Raw genomic sequence first — 16865 nt, forward strand, 5'->3', positions numbered from 1 at the left:
AAACTGTCTAGCCCAGCTCCCAACGGTCCCTTGCTCTGAACAGTGCAGGCTGCAGCACAGCTCTGCCCTGGGTATACGTTGTCGATACTGTGGGTAGGTTAGGCAGGGCTGGTGAGGTATAATTACTGAAACTTTATAGCCAAGATTCCAAGCCGGTAACAATTTCAAAGACTCTTCTGTTTTCCCTCAGTAAGCACTTGCCAATTTCTGATTGGGAAAAGATGATCACTGTGGAAGGCACCTTGGCGGCTGGCTTCTTCTTCATCAGCCCCAAGAGTCTGGGCCCATGGCCCAGGGCTTCTCAGATATGCAGGCAAGAAGCAGTAGAAAGAAAGATGATGATTAAGGATGGCTTAGAGTACCTGGCAGGCAAGGAGACCTAGGTTCTACCTCCCACTTTCTCAGTCTACCTGGCCACTGCTTCACAATTCCACTGTAAGAGGAATAAGCAAGTTAAATCCTTCAAGGTCAGTGGCTCTCCACATTGGCTGTATGTTAGAATCACCTGGGAAATTTTTAAACTCTTCACGCCTGGACTGCACTCTAGACTCATTAAATCAGTATTTTTTAAAAGGCTTTCTGGGTAAATTCCAATCTATACCAAACGCTGAGACCACTGTTCTAGATCAGGATTTTTCAAACTCTGTTAATTTAGAATACGGTTTCTCAGGCTCTGGGGTTGGCATTACTACTGGAACACAGGGCTTCCCTGGTGGTTCAGTGGCAAAGAACCCTCTCCACCAATGCAGGAGATGTGAGTTCAATCCCGAAATCAGGAAGATCTGCTGGAGAAGGAAATGGCAACCCACTCCAGTATTCTTGCCTGGGAAATTCCAAGAAGAGAGGAGCTGGCAGGCTACAGTCCATGGGGATGCAAGAGAGTCAGACACAACTTAGTAACTAAACAATAACAACAACTGGAACTTATTGATTCAAAAACACACTTTTAAAAACATGTACGTATTAACATCTTTGAAATCAGAATGATCTTTCAATCAGTGCCATCTAATATTTGATGAAATACAGAAACAAACATCTCAGGTAATACTTATGATTTAGCCAGTCTGAGGGGGAAAAAATGGTTCTCTCGTACTCCCTAGGGCAGAGCTTTCCAATCTTTAGCATCCTTACAGTCTCCTGTGATCCTGTTAAAATTCAAGTTCTGAATCGGAAGGTCTGTGCTAAGCCCTAAGATTCTGCATTTCTAAGAAGCTCCCTGGTGATGTGTGCGGGGCCTTGCACAACACTTTGGGTAGCGATATTCTACAGTATGTCCCTCTAAGGAGCTTCCACAGCAACTCATTTAAGTAAACTTAAATTATTGGCCTAGAGAAAGATGACCAATGCAGAGTCTTCAGTATGTCTGGGAGGCAACTTTAGGATGCCACACTCTCATTTCTCCCTAGGAAGGGGCAGCTGGGATGAGAGCCAGAGGAAGGGTTGCTCTGACGTTTGAGGAGCCAGAGGCTAGAAGTCTAGTTTCCAAAGAAGCACTTTGTTACGTGAGGCAACACAAACCCTCCACAATAAATACCAAGTTCACGCACCAAGTGAAGATAGGCCTCAGGTGAGTTTAATGGGTAAGCAGCCCCATTCTTGGGCTTCCCTCATAGCTCAGGTGGTAAAGAATCTGCCTGCAATGCAGGAGACCCTGGTTTGATTCCTGGGTTGGGGAGCCCCTGGAGAAGGAAGTGGCAACCCACTCCAATATTCTTGCCTAGAGAATCCGGTGGACAGAGGACCCTGTCAGGCTACAGTCCATGAGGTCACAAGAGTCAGACACAATTTAGTGAATAAACCACCACCATCCCCATTCTCTCTACCATATACTCATTTTCCTTCCTTTTTTCATCCATCAAACCATCATGGAGGATCCACAAATAAACCACAAGATCTGAAGTATTCAAAGATGAATCAGATTTGGTACCTGACCTCCAAGGGGAAGAATTCGGTCTGGGGAAACCCATTTGTAAAACCGATAATAATGAAGTGATTAACCGGTAATAACAGGAGGATGTAAAAAGAGACACGCCAACATAAAGGAATGCTAATAGCTTCCTAGTGCAGCAGCCACTGGAGGAGCTGGAGGGAACATTTCTAATCTTTCCAAAAAAGGGCAAACCCTTAAACAGATTCCTTGCCAGGAACCGGCCTGCTATGATGGAAGCAGTGCTTTGATGCCTTGAAACCATGAACTCTGGAGTCACAACATGGGGAGAGCTTTCTCTGCACCTCTAATCTCTAGCTCTATGCAAGTGTATCTAGGAAAAGACTTTTAGGAGATCAGCCCTTCCAAAGTATGGAGCCAACCATTATCTTACTCCAGAGAGTTCCAGTATCTGCATCCCAACCTCCTGTGTCAGAATCCAGGACATAATTTCCCTAGTTACGGAAACACTTGAGTCTTTGCCCTTTGTCATATTGAGCTCTTAATTGGTTTAGCCCATCACACCACTAGATATAAAGGCTACAATCCCTAGACTTAAGTAGGTCTCAGGCAAGGCAGGCAGGGTGCCACACAGCACCTGCTCTTTCACCCAGCTCCCTACAGACTGGCTTTTTAGAAGGACTAAGAAACTGATACTCGATCCCAATTTATTTTTCCTTATCTTCCCATCTCTCAGATAGGAAACCCTGGAGGAGAAGCTTAAGGGCTGGAGAAAGCTGCCGAGGAAGAGACGGATGAAAGATGGGGAGTGGAGCCAGTGCCGAGGACAAAGAACTGGCCAAGAGGTCCAAAGAGCTAGAAAAGAAGCTGCAGGAGGATGCTGACAAGGAAGCCAAGACTGTCAAGCTGCTATTGCTGGGTGAGCGAGATGGGACGATGAGCCAGAGGAGAAGGTACTGCTCCTTCCCGCTTATCCTGGATGGTAGGTGGGCTCTAGCCTGCCATGTGGGGAGGAGGGATGGAAGGTTATTTGTCCTTCCCCCATGCAGTCTCAGGCTAGGGGATCAGGAGCTCTAGGGCTGAGCACAGCCACCCCAAGATGTTCTACCAAAGTTGCTCTGGAATCATTTTGCTCTTCCTGGAACCAGGAACAGTGCAAGGGCCAGGGTGGACCCACCCATCTCCAAATCTACCAAACCTAACACCTAACAGCTTAGCAACTACCATGAACTCTGGGCTCGAAGACACTTAGCTAAGTCTGCAGTCAGAGAACTCTGAGTCAATGAACTCAAAGGATAGAGAAGTTCTACCATATAGTTAGTGTCATGTAGACTCAGGAATATGATTTTTACTGGTTCCTTCTCCTTGCTTCCAGTAAAAAAAGAAATCTTTAAAAACATTAGAAGTGGGGAGCCCTGAGTGGGAAGGAATGGAGTCTTTACAGAAGTCCTTTCCTGGCTTTCTATTCCGTGATTGCCTCTAAAGCCCCTGCCAGATGGGAGGCTCAGGAGCTTGATGAGCTCCTAAGCAGATCACAGGTTTGTGCTGAAAAAAGAAAAGCCCCCCAGTCAGTCAGAAACTGATCATGGCTGTAAACAGAACTAAGACAACAGAGTTTGGGAAACCTGGCCTAGAAAAAGCCCCAATGGTAGTAGATTCTAGGTAGGCAAGCTGGAGCAGCTAAGATCTTTATAGCAGAAGACTGGCTGGCTGGGTGTCCAAGCCCACGAGGTGCCTGGGAACTAGAGCCCCAGGCTAAGGCGCCTCCTTTTCCTCAGCTGATCTGTGGCACAGCACTAAGGACACAGTGAAAAGCACACCTCTCTAAGTAGACTCAAGGAGCCCAGGAGGCTACCAAGGGGAAAGAGACAGCAAGGCCACTGAGCGAGCTTTTAAGCCTAAGCAGCTTTCTTCTACATTCAGGATAAGAAGCTTAGAGGAACCAAGCACAGGATAAGTGGTGGAGTGGGGGAAGGGGGAGGGGGGGGGCAGGGGCGGGTATTAAGGCATCAGGGATAGTATAGACTGGGGGAGAGGGTTGAAGGGTATGCAGTTTTTGATGGAGGGAGAGTGAAGTGTGAATGAGGATATAAGAACATTTTAATCAGTAAGGGAAATAGCAAGATAATAAAAAGTGTTTCAGTGAAGTGATTGAGTTCTCCACAATCCTGCTCCAAGATCACTCCTGAGAAGAAACAGGCAAAGCAAAACTGTGTGGAAGGAATTTGCCTGAATCTATCAGTGGTTCTCAACAAGGTTTTGCACACCTGCACCCCTACCGCAAGACATCTGGAAACGTCGAGAGCATTTCTGGTGGTTACAACTGGAAGAGTGGAATGCTACTGGGCTCTAGTGGGTATTGGCCAGGGGGCACGGGACAGCCCTCCACAGAAAACTCATCCACTCAAAATGTCAACAATGCAGACGCTAAGAAACTCTCCTCCAATCCCAGATCAAATGGCCTGAGCTCAAGGCTGGTACAAACTGAGGTAGTAAGCATCCCTGTATGTTCTCCCCTAAAAAGGCTCCCAAGTGAGCAGTGGCTTAGACTTCTCACAGGCCATCTACTGGAGGGTTGGGGAGAACTGGTGGAAATCTGAAGCATAAGCATTTCTCCCTGCAGGTGCTGGGGAGTCAGGAAAGAGCACTATCGTCAAACAGATGAAGTGAGTAGGAACAAAGCCCCACAGGACTGAGGTAGGGTGAAGTCAGTGGAATCAGTAGAGGTCGAGGATAAAGGGCTCTTTAAAGCCTTTAGGAACCCAGATGTAAAGAATATAAAGGACCTTATTCCCAATGTCCCTTATCTTCATGCCCCGTGTCCCTCACTCTCCACTCTGGGACAGCAGTATGAATAGAGAGATTGGGTTCTTATAATCCTTTAAATCCCCCCCAATTCACAATCCCTTAGGTCTGGTTATTTAGGTCCAACTAATGGCTGGGTGTCTTCCCCTTGCAGGATTATTCATCAGGATGGCTATTCGCCAGAAGAATGCCTGGAGTACAAGGCCATCATCTACGGCAACGTGCTGCAATCCATCTTGGCTATCATCCGGGCCATGCCCACACTGGGCATTGACTATGCTGAAGCGAGCTGTGTGGTACGTGGTTAATGGTATATGGTTAAGAGTGGAAAGAAAGGCTAATAAGGAGAAGAAACAGACCAGTGGCCAACAAGCTATGAGAAAACGTGCATCAGAAAAAGGTTTATGTCACAAAAATCCCACTTGAAAAATGTGTAAGTGCTAGTCCCTCAGTCGTGACCAACTCTTTGCAACCCCATGGACTATAGCCTGCTGCCATTCCCTTCTCCAGATCTTCCCAACCCAGGGATTGAACCTCAGTCTCCTGCATTGGCAAGCAGATTCTCTACCATCTGAGCCACTAGGGAAGCTCATTTGCTGAGCTTCAAATCTTTACTTCAGCCCTAGCAAGGCATGCAGTTCTTACCTTAGTAAGTGTTCATTAAAAAATCTGCTCTCAGCTTCCTCTGCCTTTTTGTCTTATTTTACCATTTAAATTGCTCCCCTCAGGTTCTATGCCTTGAGTGTGGAACTTTCATAAGCTAAATCCCTAGTTCAAGTATTATCGTTTTCCTAGATTTGAATAATTGAAGAAACAAAGAGGTTGAGTTCCTGTCTGCCATCTTGTCCACTTCATGGTCAGTCTGGTCTTTAAACCAATCTCCCTGAGGCAGAGGACCCACATTTCCTGGCAGGACCCCCACATTTGGACTAAGGATGGAAGATGAAAACACCTCAGAGGAAGCCTCTGGGATCTCTGCTATCCACCAGACATCCCAGGGCTGGATGAACTGCCACCCTCCACATCGCAGAAGCACCCTCAGAAACTCATCAGTGTGTTCACTTAGAATCTTTGTCGAAACCGCCTCCACCTGAGGCTTTGACAGAATGCAAAATGCTTTCCTTTCAGAATTCCCAAAAGCCTCCTGGAAAGTCATTACTCCCATGTAATTCTGATCCTGGTTTCTGCCTTACAGGATAATGGGCGACAGCTCAACAACCTGGCTGACTCCATTGAAGAGGGCACCATGCCTCCTGAGCTAGTGGAGGTTATCAGGAAGTTGTGGAAGGATGGTGGGGTGCAAGCCTGCTTTGACAGAGCTGCAGAGTACCAGCTCAATGACTCAGCATCTTAGTAAGACTCTGACTGGGGGCAGGGTGGGATGAAGTGTCAGCAACATTCTGGGAGAAATCTCAGCCAGTTGAAATTTTCCGGCCCTGAAAAATGGAGACCCAAGGACTGAATTCAGCCTGTATACCTGTCTTGTTAGGCTTTGAACAGTGTTTTACTATGCTCTGAATTTAATGCCTTTGAGACCTCTGCCCCAGTTCCCTTCACTCTGTATTTATTGCTTTAACACTGGTCCACTGCAGCCTACAAAGCTGAAGACTCAAAATCCAAAACAGAGATGCTCTGTTAACAGCCTCAGTCCCTGTCTTAAGTCAAACACAGAGCCTCTTCTTTCAGAATCATGAATACTAATACAGTCCCACAGTTCTGCCATATACTCCTTTAGGAGACATGATTCATGATGGCCCTTTTAGTGCAACACAGGCTCTACTTAAGTCACTAACCTAAACTCTCCTTCACCCCTAGTATCTTATGTCAAGGTGCCAAAGGACACAAACTGCCACGGCAAAGGTCAGGGGTTAGAGAGCACCAACTTTGCAAAGCTGCTTCCAAAATGTAAGGTAGACAGAGTATCAATCCTACACAGACAGCACAGTCTCACAGACGGGCATAAGCTTCAGCATCAAAAAGATCCGGATTTAGCCACTGTTCTATCACCTGGTCTAATAATAAAGTTATCATTTACTGTCCCTCTAGCCCTCACTCAGGCCTAGACACTGCTCAGTGCATTAGGTACATCTTCTCATTTAATCTGCACAATATATCTTCATGGTAGATAGTAGTTTTTATCAGTCCCATTTACAGAGGAAAAAAACTGAGGTTCAGAGAAATAAACTAACTTACCCAAAGCCACACAGATAAATGGCAGAGGCTAGGATTTAAATCTAGGTCTATCTGACCACAGAGTTGAAGGTTTTACAATACACCCACAATGCCTCTTGTCCTGGACAAGTTATTTAACTTTTCTGGATCTTTCCTTCATCTGGAAAATGGGATATGAAACCTGAAGGTTTATGAGGTTAAATGAGAACTTAAATGTGAAAAGCCCTGGCATATAAAAAAAAACCTTTACTTTTCTTCTTTCTCTGTCATCGCACTTCATATATGTCTTTTTTTTTTTTAACTTTTAATGGTAACTGTCAAACATATACAAAAGAATACAATCAATCACTTGGCTTCAGCAGTCACCAACTGATGCCGACTCTTGTTTCATTTTATATCCATTCCCCACTAGATTATTTAGAAGTAAACTCAGATATACCATTTCATCCTAAAAATTTCATTATGTAGCTCTAAAAATATATTCCTAAAAAAAAAGTCACATCATTATCACACCTAAATATTCAGTAAGTCCTTAATGTCATCAAATATCCAAGTCAATGTTCATTCAACTTTCTTCAGTTATCTCAAATGTTTTCCCTCCAACTTGATATACAACGTCTATGCATTGCACTGGTTCATGTCTCATATGTTTCTGAAATCCCTTTTAATCTACTCCTGCTTCCTAATAGAACTTTTGACACCCATTTAAACCAGCAGCTCCCAAGGACCAGTTTCATGGAAGTAATTTTTCCACGGACCCAGGGCACAGGGGGAGATGCTTTCAGGATGATTCAAGTGCATTACATTTATTATGTACTTTATTTCTGTAATTATTACACCAGCTCCACCTCAGATCAGGCATTAGATCCCAGAGGTTGGGGACCCTTGATTTAAACCACCAAGTCTCATTCAAAAGTCTAGAAAACTTTGTAGTCAGATGAAACATAAGGAAAAGTTATCTGATGACCTAACTTCCTTTTGTAAGGATACATGAAAAGGGTTTGAAGTAAACACTCCTAGATTTAATAATACAGATTCTCGTGCTGGTTCTATCACCATATTACAGTTATATGCCTTTGGGTAACACTCTTCACCCTTCTTGACTTCGGCTGTGGAAAATTTAATATCAATTGACAATCCCTTTTCTCCAGCTACCTGAATCAATTAGACCGAATTACGGCCCCTGACTACCTCCCTAATGAGCAAGATGTGCTACGATCCAGAGTCAAAACCACAGGCATCATTGAGACTAAGTTTTCTGTCAAGGACTTAAACTTCAGGTGAGTACATTGTTCCCTCAGAACATGTCAGATACCCCAAAGGGGGAATAGGAATGCTTCTTGGCCTTCACTAAAGCCCAGTCTGAACTACTACTACTTCCCCTCCTTTCCTCTCCACTTCCCATCTTACTGCTAACTGGCCCCAAGATGGCCATCTCTCTGGGGTAAATACCAAGTGCATGTGGGTCATACATTGGGTATACATTTAAGAACAGGTGTTTTTTCTCTCAGGATGTTTGATGTGGGAGGGCAGAGATCAGAGAGAAAGAAGTGGATCCACTGCTTTGAGGGAGTCACCTGCATCATTTTCTGTGCAGCCCTCAGTGCCTATGATATGGTGCTGGTGGAAGATGACGAAGTGGTGAGTGACTTTTGCACCAAGCAGCTTTGATAGATTGATCCCCCATGACCCTTCCTCTAAGCTTTGTGTCACTCCAATGGCCCAACCTGGGTGATCTCCGCTAACAATAATAGTTGAGCAGTTTTCTAGCAATCGATGTCTTAAGCAAATAATTCTAGAAATACTTCTTCTGCAGGTTCTAGGTTAGCACTTTAGAGGTCCAGATTTACTGAGAGCTTGGTCTCAGATAAGACATCCAAGTACTACTTGGGACATCAGACAGTTCATCAAAGAAACTGAGTACTAGAGAGATAAGTGATCATTAACTTGGCAAAGCAAAAGAGTTACACTTAGTACTCTCACAGGCTGCCTATGGAAGTGAAGGAGGTGAAAATGACAGAGCAGAACAGTGTATGATGTGCATCTTTATGCAACTTGATAGAAGGGTTGAACTAGTAAACTCACTTGGAAGCCTAAATATATACTCCGTGTCAACAGGACTACAGAGAGACTGGCAAACCAGGTTTCTCACATGCCACTTAAATTGGCAGCTGGAGAACTACCTGAGGGTGGTTCTCTTGAGCCTACAGAGTTTTACAAGACAGAAGCTCTGTAGAATACTGTCAGCCCATCCAGGTAGCATCCGAGTTTTAGACTGCTGCTGCTGCTAAGTCGCTTCAGTCATGTCCGACTCTGTGCGACCCCACAGACGGCAGCCCACCAGGCTCCCCCGTCCTTGGGATTCTCCAGGCAAGACACTGGAGTGGGTTGCCATTTCCTTCTCCAATGCATGAAAGTGAAAAGTGAAAGTGAAGTCGCTCAGTCGTGTCCGACTCTTAGTGATCCCATGGACTGCAGCCCACCAGGCTCCTCGACAGAGATGTCAAAGGCATGGAAAACCCCAAATTCACATAAACATCTGCTCCACAAATGGAGGCCCACAGGGAACTGACAGAAGACAAAGCTTCTACCCTCCGACCCCCTGCTCCAGTTCTTCTGCCTTCTCCTTAGTGCCTCAGGTTCACATTACAGCACTCTGAATATCCTCTAGCCAAAACGTCTTAGAGAGCCATTCATTTTCCAAGAACTCTTCTGTCCTTAACCTTAAAGTTTACAAGGTCTTAAAGGATTTTGTAGGAGTGTTAGCAATGAGCGAAGGTTACAAATTATATTTATCAGGTGAAAAGATTGAGCCCAAGTCAGCTAAGAGCACATTCCAAGACCCTAAAGTCCTGCTCCCTAAAAAAAAGGCTGCTTTGGGGGCACTGGGTAACCTCTGGACTCCGCAGGTAACAGCACTACTTCTCACTCATTCCAAGTGGCGATCAGAAAAAGAAACAAGGCAGAAGTGCTTGTGGTGTGGCACTGGAAAATTTTTTAGCCCTTACCATTTGGCACTAGGGCCAAATAATCCCTATTATATTCCTACCCAAACTGAGATCTAGGACTGTCTAACAGAAACCTATCAAAATCATCCTGGAGATGGAAGTGGACACATGTTAACTGGCACCCAGTTTCAACCCTGAATCAGCAGCCTTAAGGATATCAAAGTCCTTACCTGTGCCCTGGCTGCCAAAGATTTCCAAAACATTTATTGTACACCGATATGCCAGCTACTATCATGGACACTTGGAGAAAGAAATGGCAACCCACTCCAGTATTCTTACCTGGGAAATCCCATGGACAGAGGAGCCTGGAGGGCTACAGTTAATCGGGTTGCAAAGAGTCAGACATGACTTAGTGACTAAACAACATCATCACCATGGACACTACAAACACACGATCTCATTTAACTTTCATAATAATCCTATGAAATAGGGAAACAGAGACTCAGAAAAGCTCAGTAATTTCCTCCAAATCATACAGCTGATACAAAGATCAGAAGGAAGTCAGATCTCTTTGCATCTACTCTACCACACTAAATGGAGATAAGCTGTTCCCTATCTTTCCTTTTACATTTGGAATGCAGGTCTCTTCAAGGACAGCAACAACAGGAAGCACACAGGTATGCCATTAGCCCAATCTGATATTTCTGATGGTATTTCCTCTCACTAGAATCGTATGCATGAGTCACTGCACCTGTTCAACAGCATATGTAACCACAAGTTCTTTGCGGCCACTTCCATTGTCCTCTTTCTCAACAAGAAGGATCTCTTTGAGGAAAAAATCAAGAAAGTCCATCTCAGCATTTGTTTTCCAGAGTATGATGGTAAGTGCCAAAGGCTAGAGACAATTCTTTCATAGTAATGATAGGCAATTGCCTCATTTCCTATACCAAGAAGTTCCTATACTAAGGAACTTGTCTTTAAGGAGTAGTAACTCCTTTGCTTTGCTGAGTTGATGATCCCTTATCTCTTTAATATTGTCTTATGTGTTTTATGATGTCCAAGAGGTATTTGGATGTCTAACCTGAGAAACTGGAGTATTCAGTTAGAGGTTTAAATTCAGGTATCTCTGGAATACAGCAGACATTAAATGCAGATGAACTGCTGATTATTCAAATGATACCTGCCAGAAATCAAAGGTGTCTAAAGAGACAGAGACACCTCTCTCCTCAATTCCTTTGCTCAAGTGTGAAACACTGGAGTGCAAGAGAGGAGAGGACCCACCCTCCAAAACTAAACCCCCAACCACAACTGTCTAACACATTTTGAGGATCAAATCAGTCACTTAAAAAGTAAGTGAGCAACTAAGAAAGCCTAATTTATCCCACTTCTTCACTATTTTTCTGGAAAACCAGGGAACAACTCTTATGAGGATGCAGGGAATTATATCAAGAGTCAGTTCCTTGACCTCAACATGAGAAAAGATGTCAAAGAAATCTACAGTCACATGACCTGTGCTACAGATACACAGAATGTCAAATTTGTATTTGATGCAGTTACAGATATTATCATCAAAGAAAACCTCAAGGACTGCGGACTCTTCTAGTTCTCACCATTCCTCAAGTATGTTCTATAAACAGGCTCCAAATCTCGTTAATTTTAAGCAGAAAATTTAAGGTCAATATATTATTGAATCCATAAGAATGAATCCATCCTCCCTTGGAAATGGAGTATGTATGATTGCAACTGTGTCTCATTTGTTCTTTTAAAAGCGGGATAGTTAGCACAGTTTAAAGAATGCAGGACCAGGAAATCAGAAGACCCAGGATCCATTATTGGCTCTGCAACTTACTATTGATGCAAAAATGTAAATATTTCATTTGTCTGAGCCTTGAGTCCCTCATCTATAAAATGAAGGTAACTTCTCTACTACTTCACAAGGTTACTTTAATGATCACAAACATAACTGAAGGCAGGCACATAAAAACTGTGTGGTGACACAAAGAAATCCTATGTTAAAGCTCCCACTAATGAAATTCAACACCAAAGTTTAGATGAATTATCCCAAACAAAAAAGCAAACCTTCCCTGCAATGTGCAAAAAAACTTCAATTAGTTAAAAACAGAATTTCAATAAACCTACCACCCTTTTTTACTATAAGACCTTTATGTGCCTTAGCTAAGAGATCTGAATCACCAGATGGATGTCAGTTTGTGAGCTCTAAGGCACACATCCAGTTTTTTTTTTGGTTTTTTTTTTCTGTTTTTTTGGCCACATGGCTTGCCTTGCAGGATCTTAGTTCCCCAACCAGGGATTGAACCCAGGCCCTGGTCAGAGTCCTAACCGCTGGACCGTCAGGGAGTTCCCCAAAATGATTTTCATTAAATCATATTATCCCTCTGCTCCCAAACTGCCAAGCTGTGTTCCTCTATCTCTGTAAGTACAGGGATACTTATCTAAGTAACTCTCTCAGCTATATAAGACACTTTCTGAATGAACCTGGAGGACAGAACACACTCCCACTTGGAGTATTAATGATTGTGTTGCTGCTACTTCTCTGTCACAGAATTTAGAACAAGTGAGCAATCCTAAAATCCTCATTTCAACTGCTACATGTTTCAGAACAAAAAAGGCAGCTGATTTTGCTTTAGGCACTGAAAATTTTTGCAGTTGGATCCATGTGATGCCTGGCTGAAAACAACATCTCCCCAAACAGGCCAACAATTAAATTATCCCTTGAACTCCTTTGAGGGGAAACAAAGCTTGTATTTATCTTGACAGGAGGTGGTGAAGTCAAGTATAGATTTAGCATTTACAACTACTAGTGAGGAAAGCTCTTGGCATCCAAGATTTAGTATATAAGAGAAAGTGTCAATTAAAATGAAAATCTGCTCCTTGCCAGAAAAACACATTCACACTTAGGCTACTACTAGCAATATTGATACTAGAGAGCCATATGAGCTTGAAATACACTGAAGAATAAATTTGCAGGTGTTAAAATTGGATTCATTTAATAGTCTTTTTGATTCTTTGAAAAGAAACCAACTTGGGAAAATTACCAGGGAAATAAGGAAAACTACTGTCTACTGCCGATTAAAAAACTTAAACCGAAGGAAAAAAATCTGGGCAAGATTTCTTGTATCCAAGCACTGTTCAGGGACTATTCTAAAGGGCACACTCTAATGCTCACTAACCTCTTTGCTTTAACTCAAGTTATAGGGGTTCCGAGGTGTTTTTTGTTTTTTTTTTTTCCCTTTTGGTATCATAAATCCCTCTAGCAGTCTGATGAAGCCTATGGGATCTCTTTCTCAGGATACTTTAAAATGCATAAAACAAAACTCAGAGAACTTACAAAGGAAACCAACATACTGAACCAACAACAGTTGTATCTTTGGAGTTCTGAAGCCCCAGGTTAAAAATTTTGCTACAGCTATGATCTTAGCTATTCAAGGCCCAAATGTAGTTTTCCCATTTATTCCACCTTCAAGTAGGGTAACCCCACCTACCCTCAAATCACGGCAAATTGTTTGCTTTTCTAAATTATCTTTTCCTTGATCTTTGACTCTAGGCAGGAATTGGTTATAGGTCAAACTACAGAAGCCCAACACAGACTCCTTGGTTCTTAATGTTCATATAGAACTTGCCCTACAGTACTAGCATGAAAACCGAGTCAGTGGGACAGGTCTTATGGTAGAACAATCTATAGCAGAATAAAACACAGTTATATTTTAGTTTTCTTCTGCTCTGGTAGACGTCTCAACTTTTAACTGGTTTATAAACAAATTCCCACAAGCCAAAAGATGCCCTATTATATTCACTTCGCAGAAAAGTTATCTTGGAGGCTGGATAGGGAAGTAGCAGTACTTAAAAGCAACACTTCTATAGCTGCTTTACTCAGGTTAGAATCTGGTTATTCATCTTATAATGCTTTCAAGCTAAAACTCTTCTGGTGAGTTTACACAGAATAAAAATTGGGGGCCTTGGTCATCCACTCATCTGTTCCTTAGAACAAAGTCAAAATAATTTCCTAAAGCTCTTAGCAAACACCAGGCTCTTCTCTGAATAAAGGTAAGAGGACGTGACTTCAAATGTTCTAGGTAGGCTTCCAAAAAGCCTATTAATCCTTACTGCGGCTTAACTGTTGGTCAGACCCAGAGATGATTCCTAAACCTTACACTATTAGAGACAACTACATTGGTACTTCTATCCAACTGGCTTATTTTTATCTCGTGGACATTTTGATTGTGTCCATGAAAAGTTCTCTTTGCATAAAACAGCTGCTAGAAAGCTTAAAACCAAAATTATGCCATATACTCACTCTGCTGTCTATATGTCTTCTTTTGATCCGTTTTAAATTTACATTATACTGTTGAATTTTATGTCATCACAAATTCTTTTCTGTAACAAGATAGGTTAGAAACTAATACTCAACCCTGTTTTCATATACTGCAACCTTAATGCTTAGGATGATAAAGCTAGAAGAAACTCAAAATATTCCAGGTCCATCACTAGCAATTTATAGATAAGAAACTGAGGTCAAGAGAGGTAGAGTGTCTTCAAGATCATACCGCTGGAAAGTAACAGAACTTGAACTCCAAAACAGGTCTTCTGAATCCAAAGCCAGTAGTTTTTCTATCTGCACAATACCAACAGTCCACCAAACACCGTAACATCAAAGTCAATTTTCTCATTCACCTAAGCTCCTTCTAGTCCCAAACAAGTCCTTGGTTATTTTTAAATTATGCCAGCTCTAAATCATAGCTATTTAACAAAACCATCTCCAAACTAAATACAAACTGGCCTCAAAATGGATGTGATATTAGTATAGAATAATAAAAATATAAATAGCTTTGTTTGCTGAAGGTATAATTTCCTGTCCTTATCTTAGAGGGCAGAGACCATGTTTTCCTTGACTTGCATGATTAGACATTGATGAAAGTAAGCCAAATGTAAATTAAGTTCCATTTCATATCAATCTGATGACAGTTGCTTTTTTTCTTACAAAAATATGACACATAAGGACAAACAATATGATTTCACTTATATCAAGAATCTAAAGTAGTCAAATTTATAAAGACAGAAAGTAGAATGGAAGTGAGGAGTTATTATTTAATGAGTACAGTTTCAGTTTGGGAAGATGAAAAAAGTTCTGGAGATGGATGGTGGTGATACTGCTAAAAACATGAATGTACCTAATACTACTGAACTATATACTTAAAAATAGTTAAAATGGCAAATTTTATGTTATGTACATTTTACTACAATAAAAAAATAATAGAAAAAATATAACTGGAAATGTGCTTTTATGTTTCTGTCAATTAAAGGATGGATAAAATGACCACAAAAATTCAGTATAAGAACCATATAAAAGACACATTTACTCAAAATAGTTCCTACTCTGATTTAAAAAAAAAAAAAATTAACCTACATGTACCCCAAATAGTCAAAATCTGGGTGGCCCCATCCCCAAGGTGAAAAATAAGAACCTTCAAAAACCATGCTATACTTGGAGATATGCCGTAGACCAAAGTGTGCTGGCCCTGCTGGGTGGAGAAGGTGGTGAAGGGTGAAGAGCTCTTACCTCCCACTGCCCTCTCTACCCGGCACAGCCCCCAGAGCACAGATTCCAGCAGGACTTCAGTGTTGGGCCAGGGACTGCAAGTGTGCCAGAGCCTCTGGTGATCCTGCTAGGCAGAAGTGTGAAGACATCTCTGTGAGGTCAAACAGATAAACTGCAGATTGTAGGAACTTTTCTGCCCTTTGGTCATGGAAAAGCAAACACTGGTTTGAATCAGAAATAAAGAACTGGATTTAAATGCAAAATTTTTACAGACCTTTTCACCCTGCTTTACAAAATAAAATTTCTAGTTGAATTTGTAGTAATTTAGTTCATTTTAGGTTTTTGAAAGGAGTAGGGAAAAGTGATTCTGAGAAAAGACAACCGGCAACAATGAGCATTTGTAGGTATTGTCTCAAGACTTACTTTTTTTTTGGAGTAGAGTACAATTTCGAGTATCATAAAGAATATTTATGAAACATTTCTAATGTTATTTCTATTTGATCAGAACTATAGTATATCAGACCTGGAAGGAGTACTTTAGTCTGTCTTTAGATGAGGGATATAAGACTGAAAGATTTCATAGCTAGCTGGAAGCAGGGAAAAGACCAGAACCCAGCACATCAAGCAACTCTCCAATCTCGTAAGAGAACCCTTCATCCTATGTAAGCAAAGATGAACAGTTAGAAAAAACAGGTAATTTCTTATAATTTGTTATGTCCACTGGGATTCTCTTACAAATAAACAAGCCTCTTGGTAAAAATGTTTGGATAACCCAAAGGAATATGGCCGGGGGTGTGGGGGTAAGATAGGATATCTGTACAACAAGGTTGTACAGAATTTAATATTCCAGCTGTAAATGATCTTACAGCTAATGCTAACACACTGAGACGGTGTACTCTATAAGTATATTTACTAATATTTGATTATTTCTCCTACCATGTTGATTCCCACTAGATTTCAGGAAAGGAAAACATATACCACTGGGCATATGGAGATATATGTTTAACTCCTCAATCATTCATTCCCTTTACCTACCTCATCCTCAAAAGACTTTCATCCTATAGCTAGTTTTGTTCTTTGTCTACCGACTGTAAATGGATATTCATGTTATTATAGTTAACTTTGTTATAGGATTTTATCTTTACTTTTGTGTATCTATTTTCACTGAAAATAAATGGAGTGAAATAAATGAAATAAATGTTTAGAAACCCCAAGTTTCTTGTTTTGTCTAACTTTTGTATAAAAACTAAATACTCTTATCCAAAATGCAGTAATGTTCTTTGGCTAAACAGTCCTCAAACTAACTTTTTGGGTGAAAGGCACTTTAAGTTATGTACAAAAGGTGCTTTGTACTTACTGCAAATAAAAAATAACTCAAGTCTTTCACTAGTGATTTACAGGTTGTTTACTATTCATGTTGATCTTTAATATAAGGTCTATTCAGTTGTCCCCAGGATGTTGGCCCAGGTTAGTCACATCAGAACCACCTGAGGAA

At 41.8% G+C, this 16865-nt stretch overlaps 1 protein-coding gene across 1 annotated transcript; it reads left to right on the forward strand.

The window, feature by feature from the left end:
* Nucleotides 1–1739: 1739 nt before the first annotated feature.
* GNAT2 (guanine nucleotide binding protein (G protein), alpha transducing activity polypeptide 2) lies at nucleotides 1740–14913 on the forward strand. The gene is made up of 8 exons (XM_010830901.1): nucleotides 1740–2807; nucleotides 4512–4554; nucleotides 4848–4989; nucleotides 5889–6046; nucleotides 8017–8145; nucleotides 8377–8506; nucleotides 10541–10694; nucleotides 11226–14913. The coding sequence occupies exons 1-8, from the start codon at nucleotides 2690–2692 to the stop codon at nucleotides 11414–11416; spliced, it is 1065 nt and encodes a 354-aa protein (XP_010829203.1). The 5' UTR covers nucleotides 1740–2689; the 3' UTR covers nucleotides 11417–14913.
* The last annotated feature ends 1952 nt before the right edge of the window (nucleotides 14914–16865 follow it).

Source organism: Bison bison, unplaced genomic scaffold (genome assembly GCF_000754665.1).
Source record: "Bison bison bison isolate TAMUID 2011002044 unplaced genomic scaffold, Bison_UMD1.0 scf7180017864519, whole genome shotgun sequence".
Lineage (NCBI taxonomy): Eukaryota > Metazoa > Chordata > Mammalia > Artiodactyla > Bovidae > Bison > Bison bison.

Coding starts and splice junctions, on each gene's coding strand:
- GNAT2 (XM_010830901.1), top strand. CDS start 2,690: ATGGGGAGTGGAGCCAGTGCCGAGGACAAAGAACTGGCCAAGAGGTCC. Junction 8,146..8,376: donor GTCAAGGACTTAAACTTCAG/GTGAGTACATTG, acceptor TTTTTCTCTCAG/GATGTTTGATGTGGGAGGGC. Junction 10,695..11,225: donor TTGTTTTCCAGAGTATGATG/GTAAGTGCCAAA, acceptor CTGGAAAACCAG/GGAACAACTCTTATGAGGAT.